Source organism: Elgaria multicarinata, chromosome 2, assembly GCF_023053635.1.
Source record: "Elgaria multicarinata webbii isolate HBS135686 ecotype San Diego chromosome 2, rElgMul1.1.pri, whole genome shotgun sequence".
Classification (NCBI taxonomy): Eukaryota; Metazoa; Chordata; class Lepidosauria; order Squamata; family Anguidae; genus Elgaria; species Elgaria multicarinata.
The window spans coordinates 97,466,273-97,494,215 of NC_086172.1; the positions used below are offsets into that span (position 1 = coordinate 97,466,273).

The 27,943-nt window shown below is 43.8% G+C and overlaps 1 protein-coding gene across 2 annotated transcripts in view; it reads left to right on the plus strand.

Moving 5' to 3' along the window:
• Positions 1–831: 831 nt before the first annotated feature.
• The window catches only part of ADM (adrenomedullin), a 70,879-nt gene continuing 43,767 nt past the window's right edge, over positions 832–27,943 (plus strand). Inside the window, exons 1-4 of one of the 2 annotated variants that reach the window (XR_010025056.1) lie at positions 832–954; positions 1,638–1,736; positions 2,037–2,183; positions 2,791–3,742. Coding sequence is in view for 1 of the 2 variants with exons in the window: in XM_063117279.1 (XP_062973349.1) it covers positions 1,639–1,736; positions 2,037–2,183; positions 2,791–3,091 (546 nt within the window). In the remaining variant the exon portion in view is untranslated. Of the gene's footprint in view, positions 955–1,637; positions 1,737–2,036; positions 2,184–2,790; positions 3,845–27,943 lie in introns of those variants that run through there. The other variant, XM_063117279.1, reaches the window with a different exon arrangement.

Here is a 27,943-nt window from a genome sequence, read left to right on the forward strand (position 1 = left end):
AAATGAGTAATCTACTCTGCACTACTACTACTACTACTGGCATTCTTTTTAGCAAATGAACCCACTCACCCTCTTTCCCCCCAAATATACACACACACGCAGAGCCTTCAGTACTGTATCCCTGCCATTGTACTTTAGAAGTGCTGAACTTCACTTTCTGATATTATTATTATTATTATTATTATTATTATTATTATTATTATTATTATTATTATTGAAATCCTACACTTCAGACCAAAGGTCTAGGTAATCGCTCTAAACATTTAAGAACAAGGCACAACCGTATGTTTAGCCACCTGTCTTTGAAATATATGTCATTTGCGCTAAACGTAGTTCCTGCTGATATTTTTTGGTGGCCTTTTTAAAAAAGTGGTCTTTAACTTGCAGCTTACAGCATATAGATCGGTATAGCAGGGAGTGAGAGACGGACAGTATAGATCAACGCTGGAGACTATTAGCCATGGCATCTTCATGGAGCCTCTATGTTCAGAGACAGTGTACCTCACTACCAGGAGCGGTCTTTTGTCTTCATGCTTATGGGCTTCCCAGAAGCATCTAGCCGGGCATTTCTGGAAGCAGGATACGGGTTTAGTGGATGCGGTTCGATCCAGTAGGGCTCAATGGGCAGAATCGATGTGGAATCAATGGCAGGTTTGCGGGACTTGTGTCACATCCCTCATCGCTAAATCCATTGATGAAGCCTCCAGACTAATCTTTCAGATCTGTTTGCTGCCAACCATTCTCACCAGCCCCGCCCCCTGCTCCTCCCCCGTCCCTGATGCTACTCTATATAAAAAAAAACCCAAACTGCTCCGGACAGTCAGTACTAACTTCAGTAGCGGAAGCAGGACGGTTTCAGAGCACTTCTTGAAGGCTCTGTCTGGTTTTGACATTTTGGGGATTAACGTTATACGAGGATTCTCCCTCCAGTCAGTGGATTATCGGCATTATCAGGTCTGCATTTTTTTTCTTAAATGGAAGAGTAAGGAGCGGGGAGAGACGGGGGAGGAAAGAAGAGCCGAGGGTCGTTTTTTTTTTTAAAAAAAAAAAGGAGGAAGGGAGTTTTAAAAAAGGTTAATCTGAACGTGCGTGCAGTTCTGCATACCAGAATATGTGGTCCTTCTTACCACGGGAAATCCACACTTTCTTTAGGTAGCAAGCCCTTGAATCAGTTTTCCCCGGTGGAAATTCAAGGGACGAGTCCAGAGCAAAAGTGGCTGCTGGCTGATTACAGCTCGATTTGGAGGCGCGACGCGGGGGGCTGAGCTGGGGGAAGCGTCCTTTCAAAGGCACGGGAATCCAGTGAGCGTAGGGCTGCTGTTTCTGTGCGTCCGAAAGGGGTAGCTTAGCCTTCACCCTTCTAAGCAAATTGAAAGCTTGACAGCTGTGAACTCTCGAGGCTCTCTTATTGATCCCGTTGTGATGAATTGCTGAGCAAATATTAGAGCGGAATGTCACACGGACTCCCAAAGTCCCCGCTTGGGGACTGGGGTAGCAGGAGGGAGGGAGGAGGGAAGGACGGCCGGACGGCAGACCGACCTGCCTGGCGCTCACATTTGGCTTGGGGCAAGGCTAGAGAGGGTCCCCCTTAGGAAGGCCAGGCTGATAAGAGTTCCCTCCTTTCTCTCCCTGGCCAGGATGAAAGTGGTCTCCTTCGCCCTGGTCTACCTGGCCTCCGTCTCTTTCTTCGGGGTAGAGGCTGCTAAGCTGGACGTTGCATCAGACTTCAAGAAAAGGTGAGTAGCCAGCAGCGCTTCTTCGGGAGCCAACCGGGAAACTGTCTATCAAGTATCCCACCACCACCAAGTTGAGTCTGGGGGCGAGATTGAGGCTTCGGCTACAGCTGAGGAAGGGCTCTGGGTCCACCCAAGCCGATGACAGCCGCCTCCTTCCCTCAACCAACGGCAACCCGCCCTTCAAGGGCAAAATCCGGAGCCGCCGCTGTCTCGTTGAGCGGAGGGCGACCCCCTCCAGCGCCACCCTTTGGCACGGCGAACTGTCTTTTCACCGCCTTCTCCCTCGCCTGCCTCTTTCAGGTGGAGCAAATGGGCGCTGAGCCGAGCCAGGCGGGACCTGACAGTCTCCACCGCAGCGCTCAGCACGGGACAAGCGGCTGATGCAAACGTGCCGTCTGTCATCCGCACCCAGGACGTGAAAGGCGAGTCCGGAATGGCGCAGCCCAGGTAATTATGCCTCCTTCTTGCCAGTGCTGTTGTGACGCGGCCAGGCGTTCGCGGGCGCTGAGGAGATTTTGGCGGCAGAGAAAGAGAGCGGGAGACGGGGAGGGGGGAAGAGGGAAGAATGGAGCCGGGTTGACAGAGGAGTTCCCAAGTTTTCTCTGTAGTGTGTGCGAGAGAGAAGGGAGGAGAGGGAGAGAGAGAATTCCCAGCGACCAGGGCCTGAAGGCGCAATTCTCTGCATGCTTAATCGGAACATGTCACGCCTATTGAGTTCAATTGCGCTCACTCCGTAGTAGGTGTGCGTAGGATTGAAGCCTTAAAAGGTAAATTTAAGGCCTGGGGGCGCCAAAGGAAGAGAAACACGCTTAAATTGCGAGCCATTCCTTCTAAAACCAAAGGGCTGCAGAGTCCTAGGCTGTAACCTCTGGGGAGAACCCCGTCGCCCCCCCCCCCCCACGCGCCCGCCCTGTCGGTGTTTTCGCGCGTGCCTGTGTGTGTGTGCGCGCGCGCGCGTTCCCTCTGTCTAAAGAGCCGACCCTGACGTCGTGGCTTCTCTTTTCCGCCTCGCTCACGGCCTCTTGTTGCTTTCTTTCTCCCTCCCTCCCCTTAGCCACCCGGAGGATGTCCGCATCCGCGTGAAGCGCTACCGCCAGAGCGTCAACTCCATCTCCCGCGCCATGCGCAGCGGCTGCAGGTTGGGGACGTGCAACACGCAAAACCTGCAGCAGACGCTCTTCAACCTCAATGACAAGGACAAGGACAGCCATCACCCCCCGAAGAAGATCAGCGCGCAGGGCTACGGCCGCAAGCGGCGCTCGCTGCCGGTTCCCTTGGCGAGCAGCCGCCGCGGCAGGACCCTCGCTCGCCTGCTGGCTTCGCTTCCCGCCAGCGCCCCCTTCCAGAGGAGCTGAGCGCGGCAGCCGCTGCCCTGGTGAGCCCTAACCTTAGCGCCTCCTCGCGGGGCCCTGGGAAGCAGCGAGCGACCGCGAAGAGTAGGACGGGCGCCCCCTCCTGCGGCTGAGCTTCGAATGCCTGGAGGAGGAGGAGGAGGAGGAGGAGGAGGAAAGAGGCGCGCCCTTCCCCAGGGATGTGGTGAAGGGGCTCGATCTAGACTCGGTGAAACGACCACTGCGGAACAAACACTACAGGTCCTTCCGGAGGCCGCCCTTTCCCTCTCCTTTCAGCAGTGGACGTTAGGTGGTGGTGGTGGTGGTGGTGATCGTGGTGGCGGCGAGGGCGGCGGCGATTATGATGACGTCGACGACGGACTATTCCCCCGCTCCGTATTGACTTTCTCCCCCCCCCTTCCCACAACACGGCAGGGAATTGGCTACTCTGAAGCCCCTGTCTTGGCGGCAGGGACTATCTTATATACTTGAACGGCCCGGCCAGGCGAAGTGCAATGGACTCTCGGTGTGTGCGGTGAGGCTGAATGAGTGGCTGGGTGGATGTTTCGGCATGAAAGAAGAAATTAGCCGTATTTAAAGAATTGTCTCCTGTCCCTGTTATTCTTTTATAGTACAGAGTTATTTTTATATGTATATATATATATATATGTGTGTGTGTGTGTATATATATAGCATATGGGCATTATTTTTTATATTCTCTGTTACTATTTTTTAATATATTGAGAAACTCAACCCTTGTTTTCACCAGTGGCAGCACCAGGGAGGGAAAATATGTATTTGGGGTGGGGGGGTTGAGGGGGAAGAGAATGTATTTCTGGCTGGGCTGGGTGGTGTCAAGATTTGTCCCATTAGTTATTTTTCTGAATGAAAAAATAGTATATTCTGAACACATCTTCTATGAAGTAAGCCCTATTGGGCTGAATCCCTATTTAGTCAATCTGTCAATAAACCCATTGAAATAAAGTGGACTTAAGTTAGGACCAGCTAAAGTCCCACTGATGTCAGTGTATCTACTCCAAGTATGACAGCCTGGATTGAGCCCATTGATTCTGATGGAGTTAACTTTCAAGTAAGGATCCTTAGGACTGCAGCCTAACTGAAATTTCCAGTGTATGATTCCATTATAATTTATATCTGAAAGTGCCTTTCTTTAAGCAGCCACATGGTTCCAGCAATGGGGCAGGTGGAGGTGCAAGCTACTTGTTGGGGGAAGAGCAGGGTGCTTCCACATTTCTGGTGCCACCTATATTTTCATTTGGTCTATGTTATTGGTTTGATTGCCTCATTCTTTCCTTCTCTTTCTCTGTCATGTTTTAACACATTCCGGACTGGTAAAAGATGTATCGCTGTTCTCTCTGGGGGCAATAAGTAGAGAAAAATAAACATTATCACAAAAAGAACTTCTGGATGGGTGTTTTTAGACAAGATGGGCAAACCTGGGGTGGGTGGGAAGGGGGAAGCCACATTGTTTATTCAAGTTCCCCACCTTAGAAACAGATGGATCTAAAACTGATTAATTGCAGGTAATTTGTTATTTTCACCAAGCCAGGACTGGGAACCAAAAACATCTGAAATACATTCAACTTAGTAAATGTCATGAATGCTTTCAAGAAAGGATTCAGGGCTGTTCAAGCCATTCCAAGGTCTATTCTCCTTACATGTGTTTCAAGTGAGGCTGAAACATGTCAGAGTTTGGATTGATCATCGTTTCTTTTTTGTTGCAATTAATCAGTGAAACAACTGCACTGCTTTCATATTGCACAACAAAACTCATAGATTTATGGGGAGAAGGAACATGTTCCCAAAAATAAATAAATGGTCAGAGTAGTTTCCAAGGTTATTTATGCTGAAGGATTTCCTGGCCACAGTTCAGGCTGTATCCACAGTTCAGAGATTGGTAGGACACACATTCCTAAAGCCACAGACCAAAAAACAAAACAACCAATACCAGTCTAGTCAAGATAGTGATTGATGTAACCACAGCACCATCTACTGGCATGTTTTGCCTTTGTTATTATAGTTCATTTCCCCAAGCCTATTTGGCCTGATATATTTGTTGACATTGGTGAGGGGTGGTGGTATTACTTGGACCCCTGGAATAGTATTTTTTAAATAATGTTAAAGTATATGTTGGACAGGGGCATTTTAAGTTGGTGGTTAATACATTAACTTCGACCACAATGCTTATTATAAAAAGCAGACTGTAGAATAGTAATAAATGACATCATCTGGCATAAAAAATGGGCTAATAATAGTTATGAATACTTTTCAGAAATGATCCAATATGCCATTGCTAGTATTCAATGTGTTTTATCATGAGATCTGTTCTTATAAACTAGGACAGACAATTTGTCCATCTAGCCTGGTACTGTACTGTGACTGGCAGGAGCTGTACATGGTCTCAGGCTGCGGGTCTTTTGCATCACCTTCTACTTGATCCACTTCTTTTTAACTGGATATGTCAAAGATTGAAACTGGGACCTTCTGCATGCAAAGCTTGTGCTCTGCCGTGGAACTTTAGCCCCTTCTGTAAGGGATTGTCTTGTTGGGTAGTTTCTAAACCTTATTGATGATCTCTGATTAACAAACTTTCTCATGGCTTGTTCCAAGCGATTTTTTACAATGCAGGAATGGCTTCTGGCTTTCCGCAGTGCCCTTGTCAGCCACCCCCCATCTTGTTCTAATTTGCAATTATTTCTACAAACTGGATTCCCAATTAAGAAATCACACACCTTCTTTACAGACAGTGTTTTAGCTGCCCTCACTTTGTCATTAACAGCCAAGTATGATTCTTTTCAAGAAATAACAAATAGTTCAGACCCATGGATAGTCTGCAACAGGAAAGACACTTGGTGTTCTTCAAAGAGTGTAAAAAGGATAAACAACAGCAGTACCAACTATGATATTTCTCCTAGATAACTACTTGCCTCAGGCAAAGTCTGAATCACTTCAACCACCCAAGTAGGAATGACTGAAGCATCAGAAGAAATGAGCTAATATGCATTTATTTATTCATCCACATGCACACAATTCCTAGTCTACAATTGACATATTTCAACTTGTGGTTTTTATGGATATTTCTTATATGATAAAGCCATCTTGTACATATATGGCATAACAAACAACTTGTACCTTAATCTAGCTACCTTAACTGTGAACTACATTTACAGCACTGCCTTCTTCCAATGTATGTATATTTGGGGCACTCAGCTTACTTCTAAAGTGCATTGATTACCTTTCGTTCCTACAGTAACTATGGCTGATATTACTGCTGTTAGAACTTCCTTTATAACTAGGGTGTTCATATGAAAAGGAGGGCAGGGCTCCTGTATCTTTTAACAGTTGCATAGAAAAGGGCATTTCAGTAGGTGTCATTTGTATGCAAGCAGCACCTGGCGAAATCCCCTATTCATCACAACAGTTAAAGCTGCAGGAGCCTTGCCCTCTTTTGTATCTGGTCACAATAGCTTCTGACTATCCATATTTTGTATGGAGAATTCTACAAACCTCTGCAGTGAGTCTCAGTATATGCTAACTAGGTGAGTGGCCTGCAAGAAGAGAAGTACTTACCATTTCTATTATCTCTAGTACTGTTCCCTGGGGGGTATTTTAAATAACATCTGACATTGGCAACCTCACTGGATCTAACAGTAAATTGGCATTATGAAAGAGTGATTTCCAGTTGCTATGCCAGTGTTCTGAGTAATACTGAGAATACACTCATAGATTTACATATTGGATGATGATACCTATGCTTTTATAAATAAACATCACTTGTGGCTGTGCATGTGAATACGTATCTGAACATCTCAGGTTTTGTTAGAACATTTAAAGATATCCTCATCTTTATTTCTTTCTTTAGGAATTAACATAATTATAGTTCAAAGTGTCGGTAGCACCTGGGCTAAGCTTTGCTTGTTTACACACCAGCACCTGCAGATTTTGCAAGCACAATGTAACATTTCCAAACATATTTAAAACATTTTGCCTTATTTGGATATATTGGGCTTCTACGTTTCACAAAACAGAAAGGCCAGTAGCAAATGATTTTTATTTTTATTTATTTTTAACTTTAGGGAGCGGTTAGGATACAATTCCTCAACACAAATGGATTTGCATGATGAAATAACCCATTTGTGTTAGGGTAGTTTGAAGAAATTTATGATGAGAAACTAAACTATAGTTCAGTAAGTGGCACTTGCAACAAAGTGGAGCAGTGTGGAGGGCTGTGGTTCAAGTTTCTAGGCACCCCACCCCACCCTTACCCCCCATAGTTTTCCATTTCCCCCTCTTCACAGGCAGTGTGCAGTCCCTACTGAGCATGCTTAGTCATTAAACTATTTGGGTGATTCTTCTTGGGCGGTGGGGGAGAGGACGTGTACCATTTTGGCTTCCATCTGAACATTGGAAATTAAAGAAATGATGGGGATCATGGTTTGCAAAATGCAACTTCTATGGTCAGAGGGCTAAAACACACCGGGTGATGTCAGAGTTTGGAAATAGAGTGTGGCTGTTTACTCAATATGGATAATTGAGTCTGATACTGACATACCAGCTTCCTGCATTTTCTTTTATTTACTTTTCTCAACTATTTGCCAAATCCCGATGACTGTAAAGGGTTTACCTTCTTTGCCCTTGTGATTTCATTGCCAGGGAATGTCAGAGCTCAGGACAGTGAGATTTCTGGCCTAGTCAAATACAGAGGAAGCCAAAGAACTAGGTCTGATGATACTGTTGATCTTGGAGTTAATGAGTTGGGGGAGGAGGGACAGACAGGCTTCCATTAAAAGAAGGGGCAACAGCACCATCTATTGAAGCTGAAATGGTCTGCAGAATTGTACATATTGTGCTCGCTCCGATGTCAACACAGACAAGTGAAATAAATGAAAGACACACTTTTCCTCCCTGCATTGGAAACAAACCAGTAATTGGACAGAGGTGTACATCAGAAACTTCTTTGCATGAAAGAGCTAATATTTGTTAAATACTTGATGAATGAGACACTTTTGAAAAGACTTTGGAATTCATAATAATGACGTGTGTGTGTGTGTGCCCACCCATTTATCATGTCAGGTTGATGGCCTGCATCTGATTGGGATGTGGTGCAAAGTGATGAAAGAGGATGCCGTGTTTATCCAAAGCTCTTATTCTGTTAAACTGAAACTACAAATTCAGTGAGAAGAGTCTAAACCCCATGATGTTTGCCTGCCCTTTCCTCAATCCCACTCCCCATCTACACGCAACACCTCTACATTTAATATCTACATCTAATTTCCCAAGTCCACAGCATTTGCCACTGATTTTCAAAATTTTTCTTGCCTGCTGTTTCTTTGAACCTTGGGGTTATCTTCAGGGTGGAGAAGGAACATAGTTCCCCCTTTGGTCGTTATTGGTGATAGCCATTGGTAATGGAGTGGCATTTTTACCTCCACTGCACTGGTGTCCTCAGCTGTGGCTAAACTAGCCCCTGGTGATCCCAAGAAATGGACCAAGATGCATATTTTCCTCCCTCTCAATTATGTCCCAGATTGAAGTCTATTTACTTTGTCTTTCTGTGTGCAGCTGAAGTTGCAGTACAAAGCACTCACTAGAGGGCACTGATACATTTAAGGCTATGAGGTGGGGAAGTTTTCAATTATAGACCACATGGTTGCCCCTCTCCACCCATAAAATGCAGCCTATTACAATTGCGTGAGAGAAGCAGGAAGCAAAACCCAAGCAAGGAAACATGATTTCCCCTTAATCTAATGATTTAGAATCAAATGGAAAAAGAGAGAGCTGAGTTAGCAACTAAAGGAAAGTAGGCACCATCTTGGGATGCTGGGTCACTATGGAGCTCTGATGTTGGGCAGTGTTTTGGCTGCCTGTAGGAATGCTAAGCTATGTGTTTCCACGATGGTTTGTATTTTTGTAAATAAAAGCTCAACTTGCTACAGAACTGCCCAAAGTTTCCAGGGACAAGGACCATAGACTGATTATTGCAACTGAAACAGATTAAATGGTTGATTGATAGCCAATGCTCAGAATAGGAGCAAATTAATATTATAGGCCTAAATCACTGCACATAAAGAAAGCCCATACAAGCACGTCAATGCCTTTGGCAATGCAATGCAATCTGACTAAAATAATAATAATAATTTAAAAGTGCAGGGAGAATAAAATAATTACGGTAATAATGAATAAAGCAATGGTTAGTATAGCGTTTAAAATAAGAACATATACTGCATCTTCCTATTAAAACTGCTTCCAGCCAATGACCCTGTTCAGATGATAAGCTAAGCCTCAGTGGTTAAGCATTTTGAGCTAAACGTTATGGCTTAGCTTGTTGTATGAACCATAACTTAGTGTTTGATGTGAACCATAACTTAGGGCCTTGCTAGACCTACCAGATAAACCGTGTGGGAGGAGGGGCCAGGCCGCACTAGAAGTAATGCGGCCAGTAGGCCCCGTCCACACATAAGACACGACAGGGCCGAGGGAAGCCCTGTCGCGTCCGCCATTTTTTTTCTTAAAGGGCTACGTGCGCAGGAGCGCACCAACGGAACAGTAAGGTTTTTTTTTTAAAAAAATAAAGGGTTCCCCACTCCCCCTGCCCCTGATTTCCCCCCCACAATGCCTGATGCCCCCCTGCCTGCTCGCTCGCCTGTCCTCCCCCCGCTTGCCATGCCTGTCCCCCGTCCTTGCTCGCCATGCCCGTCCCCCATCCCCGCTCGCCATGCCCGTCCCCCGTCCCCGCTCGCCATGCCCGTCCCCCGTCCCCACTCGCCATGCCCTGTCCCCGACCGCCATGCCTGTCCCCGTTCTTCTTCCCCCCGTCTGCCATGCCCTGTCCCTGTCCGCCATGCCTGTCCCCGTTCTTCTTCCCCCCCTCTCCTGCTGGGTCCGCTCTTTCCCCCGGCCCCCATCTCCCCCCCCCCGGCCTGATGGGCACAGTGCTCCTATGGAATGCTGTGCCCAGTGCGTGGCTTCTCCCGGCTACTCACGAGTAAGCAAGCAGCCGGGAAAAGCCACGAACCCTGCTAGACCTTCCGCAGCCCCGGCCTCAGCCCGGGGCTGTGGAAAAGCTGGGCCATAAGCAGATCCGCTTATCCCGGGTCAAGGGAGGACTTAGCCTTGCCTGACCCCGGGATCCCCTGTGCGTCATCTGGATGCACAGCAGGGAGACCAGGCCTCACACCGCGCTAACTCCTTATCTAGCAACGGCCTTAGTGTTTCATGTGAACCATTCCTAACCATGGTGGCTACACAACCACAGTTTAAACAAGCTCACTAGAATTGAAAGGAGGGGGAAAATGTGAAGTATTATAGGTGGCCCCACTTTATAATGATGGGACCACACTGCTATGCTATTTTAGGACTGAGTCCAGAGGTGGACACGGGAACTTCTTTCCTCTTCATACATGCTTGGAATTTCACAGTGAAACAGGTAACTGGTTTTCTTACAGTACTTTTTGTCATGGAAGTCACTTTCACACTTTTCATAATAACTGCTTGAATGTGTGTGGCATTGGCTTTGCACACTTGATTGAGCCACATTGAATGGTTTCATTGAGCTCTCTTGTCCTGTATCAGCAGCAAGCAACTAGTGGGCAGCAGTGGGAAAGGCAGCAATCATATGTGATAGAGACCACAGGGATTTTGAGCGCTCACCGGGAGATGCTCGTGTTCTGATATACTTACGGATCAGAGAGGAAGCCAAAATCCTTTTGATTTCTGTACTTTTCTTCAACTCCATGCTCCTAAAGTCTCTGCTTTTAATAGCGTCTGATAAGCTGGAAGCTTAGTGGAAGCTTTGTGCCCAGTTCAAGGACAGCATGTGTCTCTGGGTGACTGGTGACATATGAAAATATGCTGTCACATGCTTCCAAACAAACCAGCAGCATCTGTTCATTAGGTGCGTCAATTAAAATGAGAGTATCACTTTCAAAGGACCTTTCTGAACCCAGCCGAATGAAGCTGCAAAGAAGAATCTGCTTTTGGTGAAACGAAAGGCATTATTTTCTTTCTTTCTTTTCTTTTGTATACAGCTGAAAGAGTGGGAGGGACATGTTCAGTTCTTGTAGGGCAATTTCATTGTTCTTTAATAAAACTAAAGAATGCCTGAGACAGAAATAATATAGACACACAGGTCCTGCATATTATGTGTACTTTGGACTTGTTACTTATCTTTTGCCACAGCTGAAGTGCTTATCTAGAAATGGGTTGATTGCCATAGCATACCCTTCTCTAACCTGGTGCCCTCCTGCTGGCTGGAGATGATGCAACTTGCAGTCTAACACATCTGGAAGGCAGCAGGTAGGGGAAGGCTGATCTAGATTGGTCATGCTGCCTGGGGCTGATGGGAGTTGAAGTCCAAAACACATTTGACTGCGAAAAGACTGATACTACAACACTGAAAAGATAAAAGATCACCACCTATAGATCACCTGGTGGTCAATTCCACATTTTCCCATTGGTGGGACTTTAACTTCCATCTCCTTTAACTTTCCATACCAGGACTCTTTCCTAACGAGCTATCAGGGAATTTATGGGCTTCTTTCCTCTGACTATGTGGTTGTAGCTTCCATTGTTGATTTTTCTAGAGGTTCCCTTCCTTCTCCCTGGCAAAATTTCCCTTTCACATTAATCCCTCCCCCCGCCCCCTCTAGAGAAACCTGAGCCTTCTCCTGGAGAGCTTGTGGGTTCTACATACAGGCTTCCTTCCAACTGAGCTGGGAGCTGCCATTCTAGCCTATGTGCTTGCCTGTCTGAAGGGTGCCTATTTGCAGGCTGTGCGAATTTATGATAGAAGGGCTCCTTGAAGAGTGACTGGGTGCATGCTACAGTTGTTCACTTTGGAGAGGCCACTGTGGTGTGCTTGTGTCTACCAGGTTGTGTTCTGTACATGTGGCAGTGGCATGTTGACATCATGGCGGAGTTCACAGTTGCCATTCCATCCTTCCATGCATGACCCCTGCAGGGATGTCACCAGCTCACAGCTCTGGTGGGGGTCAGCAGTGCTGCTGCAGACACTGGGCAGTGACTGTCAGTGTTTCTATACTCCCTGTAGTTTAAAGTGCTCTGAGTGGACTCTGAGAGCCTTCACAGTTGAAAAGAGACTCACACCTCAAACTTGGAAAGATAACACCCACCAAGTCTGAAGATCTTACTGCTCTTGCCACATTTGAATGTATATTCTAAGTCTTCATTTTGGAGGCTTATTTAGATATATGGACTGCCGATATTAATGTATATATTTGAAAGAGAAGTGTCAAATAGCTTACTCCCTCTTTTCTTCTCCTTTTTATTAATGGTACTGTGAATGGGTTATTATGAATAGATATGCATTTTGTTTTTGTTTGCCATGTTCTTTTTTGGTCTTTCCCCCCGTTGCTGTTTTTGTCTCCCTTTTCTTTTTTGTTTTTGTTATAATTCAAATAATATTCCCCCCCTTCCCCCCAAAAGTGACATATGTTTCCATTACAACAGAGTTACACTGACATTAGTGACCGCAGCACAGTGGTGCTGTTGGATTTCTCTGCATGTTCTTTCCATTCAGCTGGCTAGGCTAAAGAGAACATAAGCTTCTTACCCAAACTAGTGCTATTTGGATCCTTTTAAAGACATCCGTGCTCCTGATGTTTTTGACAGCAACTGAGTATCTGTTAGCTGTCTTTTTGTTCCAAATTATTAATATCCTTTGCAAAAACTTCAAGCAACAAAATTAATAATAGATTGCCACAATTAACTGCAACTGACCTGATGGGATTCCCAAAATAATACGTGTTTATTACTTTTAAAATACTATGCCCCTTCTCTGACTTGCTCTAATCCATGTGTTGATTCATGGAATACAACTCCCCTTGTCCCCAGCCAGCTGAGGATGGTGGGAGTTGTAGTCCCACAGTATCTCAAAAGCAAAGCATTAAATTACATGATGAAACGTAGCCCTAAATTAGAATACTTGCTCATCCCAGTCAACAGTGGTGTTTCCTGACAGCTGGGGAAGAGCCAAATAATCTCTGCTTTGCTTGCCAGAGCTGTTTTTGTCACCAGTTCTACAATACTAGTAGTATTATGAAAGACCATCCTAATGTAACAAGATACCAGACAGTTTCTCATCATGTTACAAAAGTAACCAAGATGGGAACACTAGTGAATATTTTGGCATATGTAAAAGATATTTCTGGATTCAATCCCAAAAGACAACATGTCACAATTAAAATAAATAATGGTAATGGCTCATAAATAGCTTTCCCCCCCTCTATTACCGACATCATTTTGAATTGTTTAACATTTTCCTTGCACTTGCAGGCATCCAAGCGTTCAGTAGAAAAGAGCAAATAGCTAACATTGGCTAGCTCTCAATCAGCTGTGTATATTGTATTAAAACATTTTATGGGTTTTTAATTCCCCAAATATTTGTAGAAGAGTTATTTGTTTCAGATCATGATTTGTTTTAGCTTTGAAGTATTTTCCACTTTCTAAATTTTCAGATCCTTGGAAAGGGATCATATGTCCTGCCGTGAGGAAAAAGAACGTAATTATTTCATGAGTTGAACGACCTCTCTTACGTAAAGGCCTTTTAAAACATCGATTCCATTCCTGGTTAGTAACATGGATGCCAACTACTAGGAGAGATTAGAGTAATTAATACCATGATGTTGCTAATGGTGTTGCCAGGTTTTGGGCCATAAGTCACTTAACCTGAACTTGAAGGGTTAATATGTACCTGAACAAGGTGGGAGGGGATTGCTGGGATGCTTGTTCTAGCCTTTCCTATCTACTTCCTTCTTATTGTTCCTGTTGTATGTAATGCTGACCACAGTGCTCACCTCAGACATCTTACCTTAATATGTGAAGTTTGTTATATTGCGTCTTGACCCAATCAATGCTTTCTAGGTTTATTTGATAGACTGGAATTTTACGTTTGCAACTGAGAAATGATGCACCTCTGCCAAGGAGCACCTTTCTCATCCTTGCTGGGTGTGCCAGCTGTTTTATTAGCAATTTTGGTCACGTAGACATGAAACAACTGAGCATGTGCAAAGTACTTTGTTGACTCAATAGGAAATTTAGTTAACCACAGTTTTTTCTGTAGTTTCTATGGTTCTACTCTTTCCTGCCTTTCCTGTAAGAGGAACTTGCCTAACAGCCAGCCATTTCAAAGTTCACCCAGAGTGAGTATTATTTCTAAACTGGGCACAATTTTTTTTTCATGAACAGTTCAACTCCAGTACCAACATGGCTTCCCTTATGCCAAGATATGCCTATGGCTACCACAATCTCCAGTAAAGTCTTGTTCCTAATCCACTACTCAGTGCTTTGTCTACGTCTGTGGCTACTCACCAGGAGCCCATTCTGACTTCAAATAGAACTACCTTTTTTTTTTTTTAATGATTGGTCATGGTCACAGTTGCTTGGCACTGATTGATCAAACATACCAGAAGAAATCACCCACTCTGTTCCAAACGGTATTGTAAGTCAACCTAACATGTTTTTGCTACATGTATCATATCTTTTATTTCTTTAAAATGGCTATTTTTTATTAAACAGTTTATATTTTCATGAAAAACAGGCAGTTTTCTTCTGTTCACAGAAAACCAGACATATCACAGAATGGAAACAATGCAGAAGAGTAGCAAGTAAATTCTGCTCAGTCCTGCTCTCTAAATCAAAACAGCATACACGTTAAGGAAGATGAGAACTGTGAATCAGAAAAGGATGTGTGAACTGCTATAGTCTTAAAAAACAGCAACACTTTGAGTTTATGCAAGAAATGTGGGACAAAAAAGACTGCATTTTCCAGTAGCAAGTGCCTAAAAGACCATTGCTATTTCCTTATTTATTTATTTATATCTTAAGATTTCTAAGAGGTTCATATAAAATACATAAAACACAATATAAAAATCAAAGTAAAAATGATATAAAATAATAAGTATATTAAAACATAACAAGAACCATAGACCAGAGCAGTGGAATTACAAATCAGGGAAAGTCTGAATAAACAGATACATCTTCAAGAGGCATCTACAATTTCTGCCTCTCGGACCACACATGGGAGAACATTTCAGGCACCAACACCAATAATTTAATCATAGGCCACATGCGTAATGCCAGCAGAAACTTCATGTTTCATTTGGGAATCAAAATTATTTCAGCCTAAGAATGCTCAGATTCCTGAGAACTGAACATTGCTTCCTAGTATCAATACTATCCCTATATCTGTATTTTTTATAAAAGGAGTATGGGAGTACTCCTTTAGTTAAGCTGAATTGAAGAAGAAGAAGAAGAAGAAGAAGAAGAAGAAGTTGCCCCACTATTAGCCTTAAAATTCTACTGCTTTGAACAACAACACTTGACATCCATTTGACATCTCTACAGCTTGTAGGACTAAAACAAAGTGCTGACATTCTATTGTGTGAATGCCAACTCACTTTAACACCCTAAACTGAGTGAAACGTGGCTTAGAAACATAAAACATAATAAATAAATAAATAAATAAATAAATAGCGTTCTGTTACACATAAAGGGAAATAGAATTTTATTTATTGCATTTTAATCCCTCCCTCTCTTCAAGGAGACTAGGATAGCATATGTAATCACCATCCCTTTTATCCTTACAAGTAGGGATAACTAGATTAGGCAGAAAGAGAGAGAAAGAGAAAGAGAGAGAGAGAGAGAGAGAGAGAGTGGCCAAAAGTCACCCAGTTGAAAGGGCATTTGAATCTGAATCTCTCTTCAAGTACTCTATCCACTAAACCACTCTTCCTCAACCAACTTCTGCAAGATGTGTTAGACTACAACTCTCATGGTAGCTTGTAGCCAGCATGGTTTCTTGCACTAGATACTAACTTGCTATGCTGTCTGGGGATAATGGAAGTTGTAGTCCAAAACATCTGGGGAATGTCAGGTTGGAGAAGGCTGCACTACCCCATTACTAACACTGTAGGATTATGCTCTCTCTACTTGCAGGTATCTGCTTGCACAACTCTTCCCTGCTCTTATACACTCACCAGCATTACAAATTAGCATTTTTTTTAAAGAAGGTAAATAGGGTCTGTTTAGTAACAAAAAGCGAAAGGTTTATTAAAAAGCTTAAAAGAAATTTCCACAAGAAACTAAATCTTATAATAAAACATTGCTTTCACTTGACCCTTCACATTGTTATGCCCACGATCTGGCTTCAATGCAGTAAACATCTCATATTACCCAATATTTAAGGGTCATCACAGAAGATTTATTATAATCGTTGCCTTACAAGACAGAAACAAATGGAACAGTTTTTTCCATGGAATGTTGTTAGACTGATACCATTTTTTCCCTTCCATCAGTGAAGGGCACCCTCAAGACTTTGCTGCCCTCTATTGATACATTCACACATGCTGGCAAACTAACTCGAGACACCCAATCAGGGAGGCTTCTTTTATTTGAGGAAATCCCATGGTAAAAAGCTTAATGGTTACACACTTCAGAAATACTTATAACTGATTGATTGTCAGAAAGCTTAGTCTCCAAGATAACGTACAGTCAAAATGCTACTCACTACAGTAACAACCTGGTTTCCCAGTTGCTATCTCAACAGTTCCAAAAGTGGGTTCTAAGCCTCAGCAAAGGAGGGGAAAGATTCCTGATACAATCCTTCAGGCAATCACAATGGGACATTCTTGAAAGGCTTACGCAACCATGCCTAGGAGACTAGTTCAAACATGGATCATTTGTTGGTAAGTCAGGGAACATGGCCACAGCCTAAACAAGATCACAGGGGAGGTAAAAATCTCAGGCACAAGAAGTCCTGTGCTTCTGCTCTAGCATGGGGAATTCCCTGCCACCTGAGTCTACAGAGAAAAAGTCCAACAATAAAAATCACCCCCAGTCTACCCTTACACTGAGTGGTTGATTACACACATAATCACAGGAAAGGTAAAACCTCAGACACAAGGAGTCCCGTGCTTCTGCTTTAGCACTGGGAACTTCCCGCAACCTGAGTCAGCAAAGGAAAAGTCAAACGGTCTTTAATCTCAGCCTGCCACTACACTTAGCTGAACACAAACATACAATTCAGAGCCAATGTGAGCTCAAGTCTATGGCCATAGCTAGACCTAAGGTTTATCCCTGGATTGTCCAGGGGTCAAACCTGTTCATCTAGGTGACACACAGGGGATCCAGTGCTCAGGCAGGGGCGAACCTTAGGTCTAGCTGTGGCCTCAGAAAAGCCTCACAGTACTTTTCATGGCACTGTGCTTAGAAATCCAAAGTCCAAATAAAAGAGAATCCATCTGCAGAGAGTGCTTTCAAAGTCCCAAACAGAGATGGATCCAAGCAGGGAGGGGTTTTGGGCCATGAATCAAAAGATGATCCTAGCAAAGGCTCCTTACCTTTGCTCCAGCTTATAAAGGGAGGCATGGGCCTCTTTCAAACCACTTAACAGACAGGGGCACTGGCCCATAAGTCATGCCCATGTCCAAATAGGGTGGCACTGCTCAGCCCACCAAGATGATGCTATAGTCTGAGTGACTCCTTCAACAAGCTCCGCCACCTTTCTAACATTCTCAAATTCCCAGGGAAACCATGTACCTTCATAGTCAAGACAAGGAGTGAGTGAGCTACTCATGTGAGAACTCTGACAGAGATAAGTTTGTATAGATTCTGACATCTCAAACTACTTCTAATTTAATCTACCTGCAACTTGCAAGGCCTCCACGGCCTCGTTGAAACCTATAACTGAAAGCAAAGTAATTTGCGCTAACAGAATGACACATTTGGATACTGCCCAAGATGCCTCAGCGATACCCATTGCAAACAATGGAACTCACCAAAAGTAGAACCATAAATAAAACATGAGCTACCTTAGCTAATTTTGTCATGCAAAGAAGGCTTTAAAATATACATAAGTTGAATTATAATGCTATTACAAAAGTTACACAGAAGCATAATAAAAGAGTATGTCTTATACTCTTAATAAAAGAGTATCTGTCTGTCTACCCATCACCGTCATAGCTCCAAGATTGTGAAACTAGACACCTGAAACTTGGCATGCATCCTAAGGAACCCTAGGGCTATTTTGTTATAAAAGTGCATTGATTATAATTAATTTAATTAAAGTGCTTGAAGCCTGAAGTACATCTTCAGCCACTAGGGGCAGACTTCCTGACTCCTTGTGGCTTGAAGACAGGGGAGATTAGTAGGTCAAGGGACACTGTTAGAGGCCTACCACACACCATTATTCTGGGGTAGCGCACCCTCAGGGTAATGAAATGGACAGATCCCTCTACCATTTTCTATCTCTTGGGGCATAGTTTTGTAGTAAATAATTCAGATTGAAGCTAGGGGAGACTAGTAGGCTGAGGGACACTATTATGGGGCTGGCACCATGTGTCCAGCTGTCTAACAGCTGCATAGGTTTGCTTGAAGGCTTTTCTGTATCAAACTAAGGGAGATTTAAGGGGAAACTAAGGGCAAAAAGAATTTTCTCTTCTTCCCAGCAGCCCCCCCCTCCCCGGCAATCTCCAAAATCTGCTCAGGCACCAACGTTTCACACTGGCTATCTGTTCAACTCAGCAGAAGTTAAAAGCAGCTTGCACAGACCTGGACTTTTCTGTCTTTGTTAACAATTTTAGTCCATTATGTTTGCTGAATTGAATGGTTTCTTGGGCCCAGGGTTGGCCAAAGACATTTTGTTGCCTGAGGAAAAGGTAAAGATTACACCTCCTTCCTGACTAGACTGGCAAATGAATTTTACTTCAACATTGGCAATGGGGCAGGGTTTTCCATGGCACTTGACAACAACTGATGAGCTTACGGGTACAAGGAAGGCTGCATGGCACACACAGAGCTGTATCCTCCAACACCTGGTCACTCTTCTCCTTGCCTCCAAGTATCTATTGCTGGAGGTGGCTGCTTCACTCTGCCTAATAATAGGGCTGGCCCTCTTTGGACCTAGCAGGGCTGGATTAACAATGCCACAGGGCTCTCCTCCTATGCTCTTAGCATCTATATGAAACTGCTGGTGCGATTGCCTGGGAATTTGAGGTATGGTGTCATCAACATTTTCTATGTCTCCCTATCATATAATTCACATGTGGCAATGGATATAAGTCATGCTGGGTATTCGTAACGGGCTGGATAAGAACAAAAAGAGAGAGAAGGAGAGAAAAGAAAAGAATCTTCATCTAGACAAGATAGAGGTGCTGATGGTACACATAACTCCAGCTTTGAGGTACACAGATAGTTACCACTTTTTACAATGAATGTGATGGCCTTACTTGCAAGAGAGAACCATTGCATAACAATTTATCTCTTCTAATTCAGTGATAGCCAATATGGGTCCATCTCTACAATTTACACTTACCTTTTTTTTGTTGATATATAAAATGACATGTTCTTGGTAATATATCTGTTTTAATAGTCACAACATCATAGTTAATCTAAGGACAGAAGTGTTTTCAATTAATTGGATTTTTTCTTTCCTGTTCCACTCTAGTTAATAAATGCAGAACAACAGGACTGGCATCTATTTACAGTTAGAATAAGGCAGAGTCAGTTATTTTATGCATCTTATAATTTTTATTATTTTAAAAATGTCAGAAGAAAATGCACTATTATTAAAGGTGTTTTTTTTTAAATAGAGAGAGCATAAATTTGATCCATTTTATTCATTGTTTTCCCTCCATGGCAACTGTACTTTTACACTGTAGAATGCTCATCTTAGAGAGGTAAAAAAAAAAAGTCAAAATTGTACATGTTTACAAATTCAAGCATTTCCCCTCAAGTGATCATCAGTTTCTGATGACATCCAGACTATCCAGTAAAATGAGACTTTTTCTTTTCTTTTGTACTATTATTAATTTGTTGGATGAAAATCCAGGCCAATGGCAATGCCAAAGGCAGGAATCACATATGAAACTGCTTAGAGGTTGTAATTGCTCCAATTACTTGACATGACTCAGGCTGACCATATTATAATCGATGAAAAGAGAGAACAGTTATGTAATAGCTAAAGTGATAATGGTAGAAAACAATGCCATGCAAAGCAAAGTATAATATGGTCTTTGATTATGGCTTCTAGTTACACCATTTTAATGTTTTTACTCTCATGGAATGCTAATAAACATGGCAGAATGACACTTTAAGTTATTTTGCAATTTTAACAACTCTCAGTTACATCAGGGTCTAAATATTTCCAAGTGCCTTGTTTTGCTAGAAAAATGGAAATCAAGATTTCCACTGAAACTAGGATATATACCTATGAAGATGCACAATATTTGCATCACATTAAAAAAAACCTGGTGGTCAAATTCTGAACTCACAAAAGCATAACTAGGTCTACCAGGACTAGAAATGGGCCCTGCATAATAACAAAACTCTGAGCACTGAAACCTGCTGAATGATGGACAAGAGGCAATATGGAGTCATACTATCAGACTATGCCAGATGCACACTGACTCCTAAATGAGACATGTAGCAGGACCAAACAAGCAAAGGAACACAACAGAGATAGGATGGAAGCAATGCCTAGTTTGTCGTCATCAGCCATCAACGTTTTTCTTTTAATCACAGATGGAGCTGGAAAAAAGTATCTGATTGTGAAGGAAGAAGGCTTAAATATCTTGGCCAATTCCAGGGAGGAACCTCACTCTGCCTCAGCATGTTTGAAGGATAATTGCTGCCTAATAATAATAATAATAATAATAATAATAATAATAATAATAGCAACCACCACCACTATGCTTTTAGAGTACTGACTAATAGCATTATTGCCAAAGTTTGCTCATGCCTACTTTGAACTAAGATTATCTTCAACTCGCAATACTTGGCTGCATTACAAATAGAGCTTCTGAACATGAACAGATCAGCAAGTCCTGGAATTTAAGGGGTTTTTATGACTTGGTGCAGACTGAATTCACTCCAGCTGATGTAGGTGAAGGCATGTGTGAAAGCAGATTGCCCAGCTGGCTGTCTCAAGGCAGAGGACATGGTACGCTTCCTAGCAGAGTGCCCATTGTACGCAGAGCTGAGGAAGCAATATCTTGAGCCTTTAATAGTTGGGTCTAATTATAACGCCTCTGTAAGCATAACTCTAACACTATTGGCTGGTACAGATTATTATATGTCATATAGGACTGCCAAGTTTGTCAAACAGGCTCTGGAGAAACAAAAGTCACTGGCAGCCATAAAAGACTAAACTTATCAATATAATATAACATGTTAGCAAATATTGTCCAGGATTACAAGATGCTTTAACTTGCTCTTGTTAGCCATTTTATTAACACTTTGTGTTTTGGTATTCCCTCTGGCGAGAGGAGTATTTAATTATGTTTCTGTATGCGCATGGCCTGCCTGGCTAATAAGCAATAAGTTGTTGTTGTTCTTGTTGTTGTTAAGGGCACCCTCTCCCAACATGTAGCCTTTTAGATATGTTGGACTAACACTCCAGCACCCTGAGTCAGCATGTCAATGGCTATGCTAGCAGGACTGATGGACTTGCAGTTTCTAGGGCATCTGAGATTTCTACTGCAGTCTTCTCAAACCTCTCTGGGGATGATGAAGGTTGTTGTCCAACACATCTGGAGGGCATCACGTTGGGAAAGGCTTCGGCCAAGATATCAGATGTTCTAGAAACTACCTGTCCCAGGACTCCTCCCACCTGAAATGTGCTCATGAACAAGAAGCGTGAAGTTTTCAGGGTGCCTGACGTCTCTCAAGCAATGCACCTACCAGTGTCCCTGGCATTTATTTTATTTATTTATTTATTTATTTATTTATTTATTTATTTACATTTTTATACCACCCAATAGCCGAAGCTCTCTGGGCGGTTCACAAGCTCTCTGTGATTTCATGGGATACTGAAATGCTGTGATTTCAGTATCCCATGTCCCAGGGGGGAATGGAAACCTCATAGAGAGGCATCCCAACTGCCACTGACATCACCAGGTAAGCTTTGGGTGAAGGAGGAGGGATCAGGGCAGGACTGAAGGTGGGTGAATGCGGAAATCAGGCCATACAGCCATTACATGAAGGAACATTCAAAGCACAGTTCTTGTTCTAGCAGAGGACATCTGTCAATATTATGACTAGCTCTGATTGCCCATAAGTAATCCTTTCAGTTCAGCCACTTCTGATATAATACTCACTTATATAATGCAGAGAAATAAAAAAAGAGGTAATTAGTAGTGTCTCCAGACTTTCAGCAACATGATTCTTCAAGAAATTCTGGACAAAGATTTAATTTGGATGCGTATATAATTTTGGTTCCTGGCCAATCTACAAGCCCTACAAGGACATACCAGATCCAGCTTAAATGCAGTTCTTCACAACATTTCCATAACTCACATCTGTTTGACAGGCTTGCCAGTATCCTTGACCTTTTAAAACACCAGAGGCCATGTAAAGTATGAGACTAAACCCTTTTGATCTGAAGATAGACTGAATTTTTACTTTTACAAGGGTGGGCAGTTCGTGGCCCTCACCTACACCTCCCATCAGCTCTGGCCAGCGTACCCAATGGTAAAGGATCATGGGAGTTGTAGGCCAAAACATCTGGAGGGCCATGGGTTGCCCACCCCTAGATCGACACTACTGCTTTATAGCGGTATTGAAGTGCACTGATATTTTGGGGGGCACAATCCACATTCCATATACTGCTTTCATTGTGTTATATCCTGCTTTTTATTCCACATTTGTAATGATTTGACTCAAGGTTTAGATCTGGCGTTAGACAACAGCCCATGACCTAAGGACTGGTGGTCCAGTGTTCTATCCCCACTTCTCAGGATGAAGAATGTATTATGGCACAGTAACTCCTTGCTGAAGAACGTCTACATTAAATATGAAATGGTTGGAAAGAAGTTCTCCAGTTTATGTATGAGCTGAGAAGACATCGTTGTTAAAGCAATGGCATAATGTAGATTCCTCTGAATGCCTTCTTCATTAATACCAAAAGGGTACTGCTGGCAAAGTGAGGCGGCTGCCCCAGGGAGTAGATTTTGGGTGTCGTAACCCGGCAGCAACATGTTGGCCATTTAATTTATTAGTACTGCATTTTTACTGCCAGTAAGAGGTGCTTCTTGGGTTTTCTGTTCCAGAACATAAATTGGCCAGCCTTAGGTATTATGCACATTGACTTGCAAAGGGGCACTACCTGCTGTTTTGCTTCATGCAGCAAAAAGTCTTTGCCTGGACTTGAGAAGCTGTGAAGGAAGCTGAGAGCAAGCTGGCCAGGATCATGCTCTGGCTTCCCTTGAAGTATTGGCATGGAAAAAGGCCAATGCTGCATCTCCATGAAAATCCCTAGAGTGTCTCTCTCTGTATTCCAGTGCTGGTATGTCTGAAGGCATGTTGCTCAAAAGAGGCTCGTGACTGTTAAAGAGTTCATAATAATATCCTACATTCACATACAGGTCCTATCTAGTAGCAGTTGCTGGCTGCAGAGGTTGTAGCTCAGTGGTAGAGCTCAGGGGAGAGGCCGTAGCTCAGTGGAAGAGCACATGCTTTATAAGAAGAAGGTATAGTCCTCAGCATCTCTGGCTAGGGCTGGAAAAAATCTTTCCCAAAACCCTGCCGCTCAGTGTCAACAATACTGGGCTAGATGGACAAACGGTCTGATACACTATAAGGCAGCTTCCCACATTCCCGTCCTCTCCTTCAGGTCTCTCAACTCTCTGTGCTGGGCTGGGCATTGGGATCTATTAAGCAAAGCAGCTACTGCCATGGCAGGTGATACTTAAAACCGAGGCAAGTGTTCTGGCAGGGTAGCCACTCATGAATAACCTAAAAAGAGGAAATGCATCACCCAAAAAAAGAGGACAAAAGAGGACAGTAATTTGCATAGAATTTCCACATGCTCATTTATATGTATGGATGCATAGAAATAATTATTATATTTTAATAGAAACACACTGCACCTCAGCATAGTGTGGAAGACTGTGACCCAGTGTCTTGCGTGCCTGCATATTCAGTCCGTCCAGGTGCAAACTGTTGATGGGTAGCTGTCCTTAAGGTTCTTTAAACCGGAATTGGGCTGGATGGCCCTCCAAACAGAGGACTGCCCTTTGTAAAAGAGGGCACATGGGCACATTATGTGCTGCCCCCCCCCCTGGACATTGGGCATTAGCTGGCTTGGGCCTTCACTAGTTAGGATTACCGCAGTCCCAGTAGCTGCTGGATAGCCCTGCTGCTCAAGACAGATGAGTTAGAGCCAGGCTGCCTCCTTCTGCTGCTAGACTACAGCTGCCCATGCCAGCTGAAAATGGAGTAGGCAGCTGCTAAGGGGTTGCCCCTTTACACTGCCCTTTTGTTGGTGTGTGCATGTGTGGGAGGGGGAAGGATGATCACCTCCCCTGTAAACAAAGAAATCCGGATCTGGCAACTGGCCCTAAAACTAGCTAGGCTTCCCCCATAATGGCCAGTTGACAAACCCATGAGTGAGAGGAGTGCTATGTGGAAGATGAAGACTTCCATTATATGAGATGGTGGGGGTGGTGAGTGGGTGGCTCCAAAGGAAAGAAAGGTAGGGAAAAGTCAGCTGAAAAGGGAAGTTTTTATTATAAATAACTTTTAGAGCCCACCTTTCCTCTAAGGACGTAACATCCATAATTCTTCCTCTCTGGATCCTCACAACCACCCTGTCAGGTAGATTAGCTGAGAGATGATGCATGGAACAAAGGTCATCTAGGGAGATTCATGGGTGAGGGAGAATTTTAATTTGGATCTCCCCAATCCTAGTCAGATGTTAACTCAACCTTCCTCAACTTGGCGTCCTCCAAATAAGTTGGATTACAACCCTCACCATCCCTTGCCAACATGTCCAGATTGGGAAAGGCTGCTATAGCCACAATGGCACTCCAGTCCAGTCATATTGAGACATCCACCCATGTTGCCACAGCCCATCTCTATGGTCATTTTTATAACTTCGTCCTCCATTTGCCAGGTGTTTTGTTAAGGTGAAATTACAGGCACCTCTTGTATGGTGCACCTCCCTCATTCTTTCTAGTATATCTTCCTCAATACACTTGGCATGTGAAATCCTCCAGTGTATTTGCAGTGTAGTCCATGGCTTTCTTGACAGAAGAGCAAAAGCTGCAGTTTTACGGTCCAGACTTCATTCCAAGACCTGCCATCATTGCATTGGAATGATGGTGTAGATTTTGCCTTGATGACATGAACTTTGCCCAAACAAGATAAGAGATGCTCATTTCTTGGACAATAAACCACGAATAGCCCTTTTGTTCTTATTCACTGTTTCCTGTAGGGACTGGCCTTTTCATTTTTGCAGGGACTATCTCCGCCATTTGAGGCACTCTCAAAGCAAATAGAGAGTCAACTTTGGTCGCTGAATCAAAGTGCAGATTTGGTCATTCAGCCAACTTTCCAGTCCTGCCACATTTGAAAAGAGCTGGAAATATGGCAGTACATCAGCTTAGACCGTTCCAAGTAACAGGAACACATCTCTGAGGGGTATACAGTGATTCTGTTTCCCAGCAGCCAGCACAAACAGATCCTGGGGGCAAAAAATGAAATAAAAAAATAGAAGAATAAAATATTTTCAGATAGCTTTGGAGATCAAAACTAACATCTGGAACCGCATTGCGTGGAAAGCAATACAGACAGAGCCCAGTGCAGATACTGGAGCACTGCCGTAATGCAATTTTGGCAGGCCCACGCCTATCACCACGCCTCTTCAAGTGTAGCCTCAGTATTGTAGTCTACCCTTGGTGTTATGAAAGCGAGCATAGGCGTGGTTCCTGGACACACTGCTTCCTGATTTCCAATTGTTGCCTGGTTGTTGGTTTTTTTAATAATTCCATCTGCAGCCCATTTCATGACCTCCATGCACTATTTGCATAATTTATCCCCAGATTATAGGATGATCAGTTTGCACACATGGATCTGATCACAACTACTCACGCACACAGTTTTTCCTGAGTGGGCACTGATGTAAAAATTTCCAGGGAGTAGAAAAACAAACAAATGTTAACCCAATTTTGGCCCTGGATGTCGGTATCTGTCACGTTCCCTCTGGAGAACTCCTCTTTGAGGATGACTAGGAGCCCTCCAAGCCAAGAATCACAGTTGAACCGTGGGACCTTGAGACAGATCAAGGGGATCTTGATCTGCCTTAAGGGTCCTTGGGGAAGATTGACATCAAGCCTAACTAGTGAAGGCCGGTGGCTCCGATGTCAGTGAGGCTATGAATCTGCTCTGGATTTCAGTCAGAACCAGTCAAAAGTCTAAAGGAACCATTGAAAGTGCTAAACTCTAGCCCCCTAATAGGTCTAGCACCTTGGATAGCTCCTTTAGAGCTCTGGCTGGTTTTGACCGATACCCGGGATGGATTCACAGCCCCATCGAAATCGAAGCCACCAGCCTCCACTGTGCAGCATTCAGAGTTGGACAAATTATGCCTGCCCTGTCTGAGTGAAGGCATGCCTTTTGGCACCCCTCAGCATGGTCCCTGCCATGGTGCACCCCTATAGTCCCCTGAGGGAGAGGTCTTCCCACTCTATTCCCCGAGGGGCAGCTGCTCCACAGCAGGAGACATATAACTCTGTCCCTTGGTCTACTAAATAATCTTTAATTTGATACAGCAAAGCCTTCGAGGAAACCTACACAGCTGTCAGACAACTGGATGCATGGTGCCAGCCCTGTAACTGCGTCCCTTGGCATACTAAACTTCCCTGGCTTCATAACATAGTTGGCCCCCTCTCAGACTCAGAAGCAGCTGCCAAGTGGCCACCTGGCCTGAAGGAATGCAGACATCTCGAGGTCAAGCTCAGTCAGCTGCCAGAGGCAGAAGTACCCACCTGAAGAATAGGGACACCTTGTGAGAAAAGGTATACTCATGAACTTGGCCTTGTTCACAAGTGGAGGTGTAAACTGATAGCTTGCAGCTGTGGTTCTGAAGGCTCAAGTTTAAAAGCCTTCAGTTCTGGACATTAGATGCTGGAACAGTGTCTGAGTACCAGCTCCTTGGTGCCTGCTTTGTGTCTCCCTGATGCTATCCAAGCTCTTCTCTGGATCTCACAGTGTTTGACTTTAGATAGCAAACTCACCTTGCTATTGAACTTGACCCTGGCTGGCTCTTTGGCACCTTGCAAGAAGGACGGTATTGCAGCTTTTACAAATGAGGATAAAAGCCCTATTCCAACCTTCCCTTAACTTGGTGCCCTCCAGATGTTTAGGACTACAATCCCCAAGATTCCTGCCCATTGGCCATGCTGGCTGGAGCTGATGGGTGTTGATGTCCAAAATGCCTGGAGAGTACAAGGTTGGAGATGGCTGCTCTACTCACTAGTTCTCCAACTGCAGTTTCTATGTGTGAGTAAGGGGGCAGTGGGCATATGCACCTGGCCTGGCCTTGATGCAATTTCTATTTATTATTTATTTACAACTTTTTAATATACTGCTCCAGATCTAAACAGATTCTGGAGTAGTGAAAATAAAAGAGATAAACATAGAAATAATAAAACACCATATTAAAAGTTGTGCCCTTTAAAAACAGAGTATTGATAAAAACCCATGGAATAAAGAAGTTTTCAGGAAGCAATGGAAACAACAGCGTTGGTGTCTGCCTGGCCTCCAGAGGCAGGGAGGCCCATAGAAAAGGGGCCACCACACTGAGGGCTCTTCTCTAGGTGGACTCCAATTGGGCCATAGGTCCATACGGAACCCTTCTGATGACCTAAGTGACCTGGGGGGCATGTCGACATGAAGGGTTTGCCCCAGGGTGGCTTCGAAGTAGTGGCACGTCATTTACATGACGCAGCTGCCATTGCAAAGCCATCTGGGGAGCAAACCCCAGAAACTCCGCTGAAAAAAAGTCGGTCTCTTACCCCAACATTTTTGGCAGTGGAGGCTTGCTATAGCCCATGGCACCCC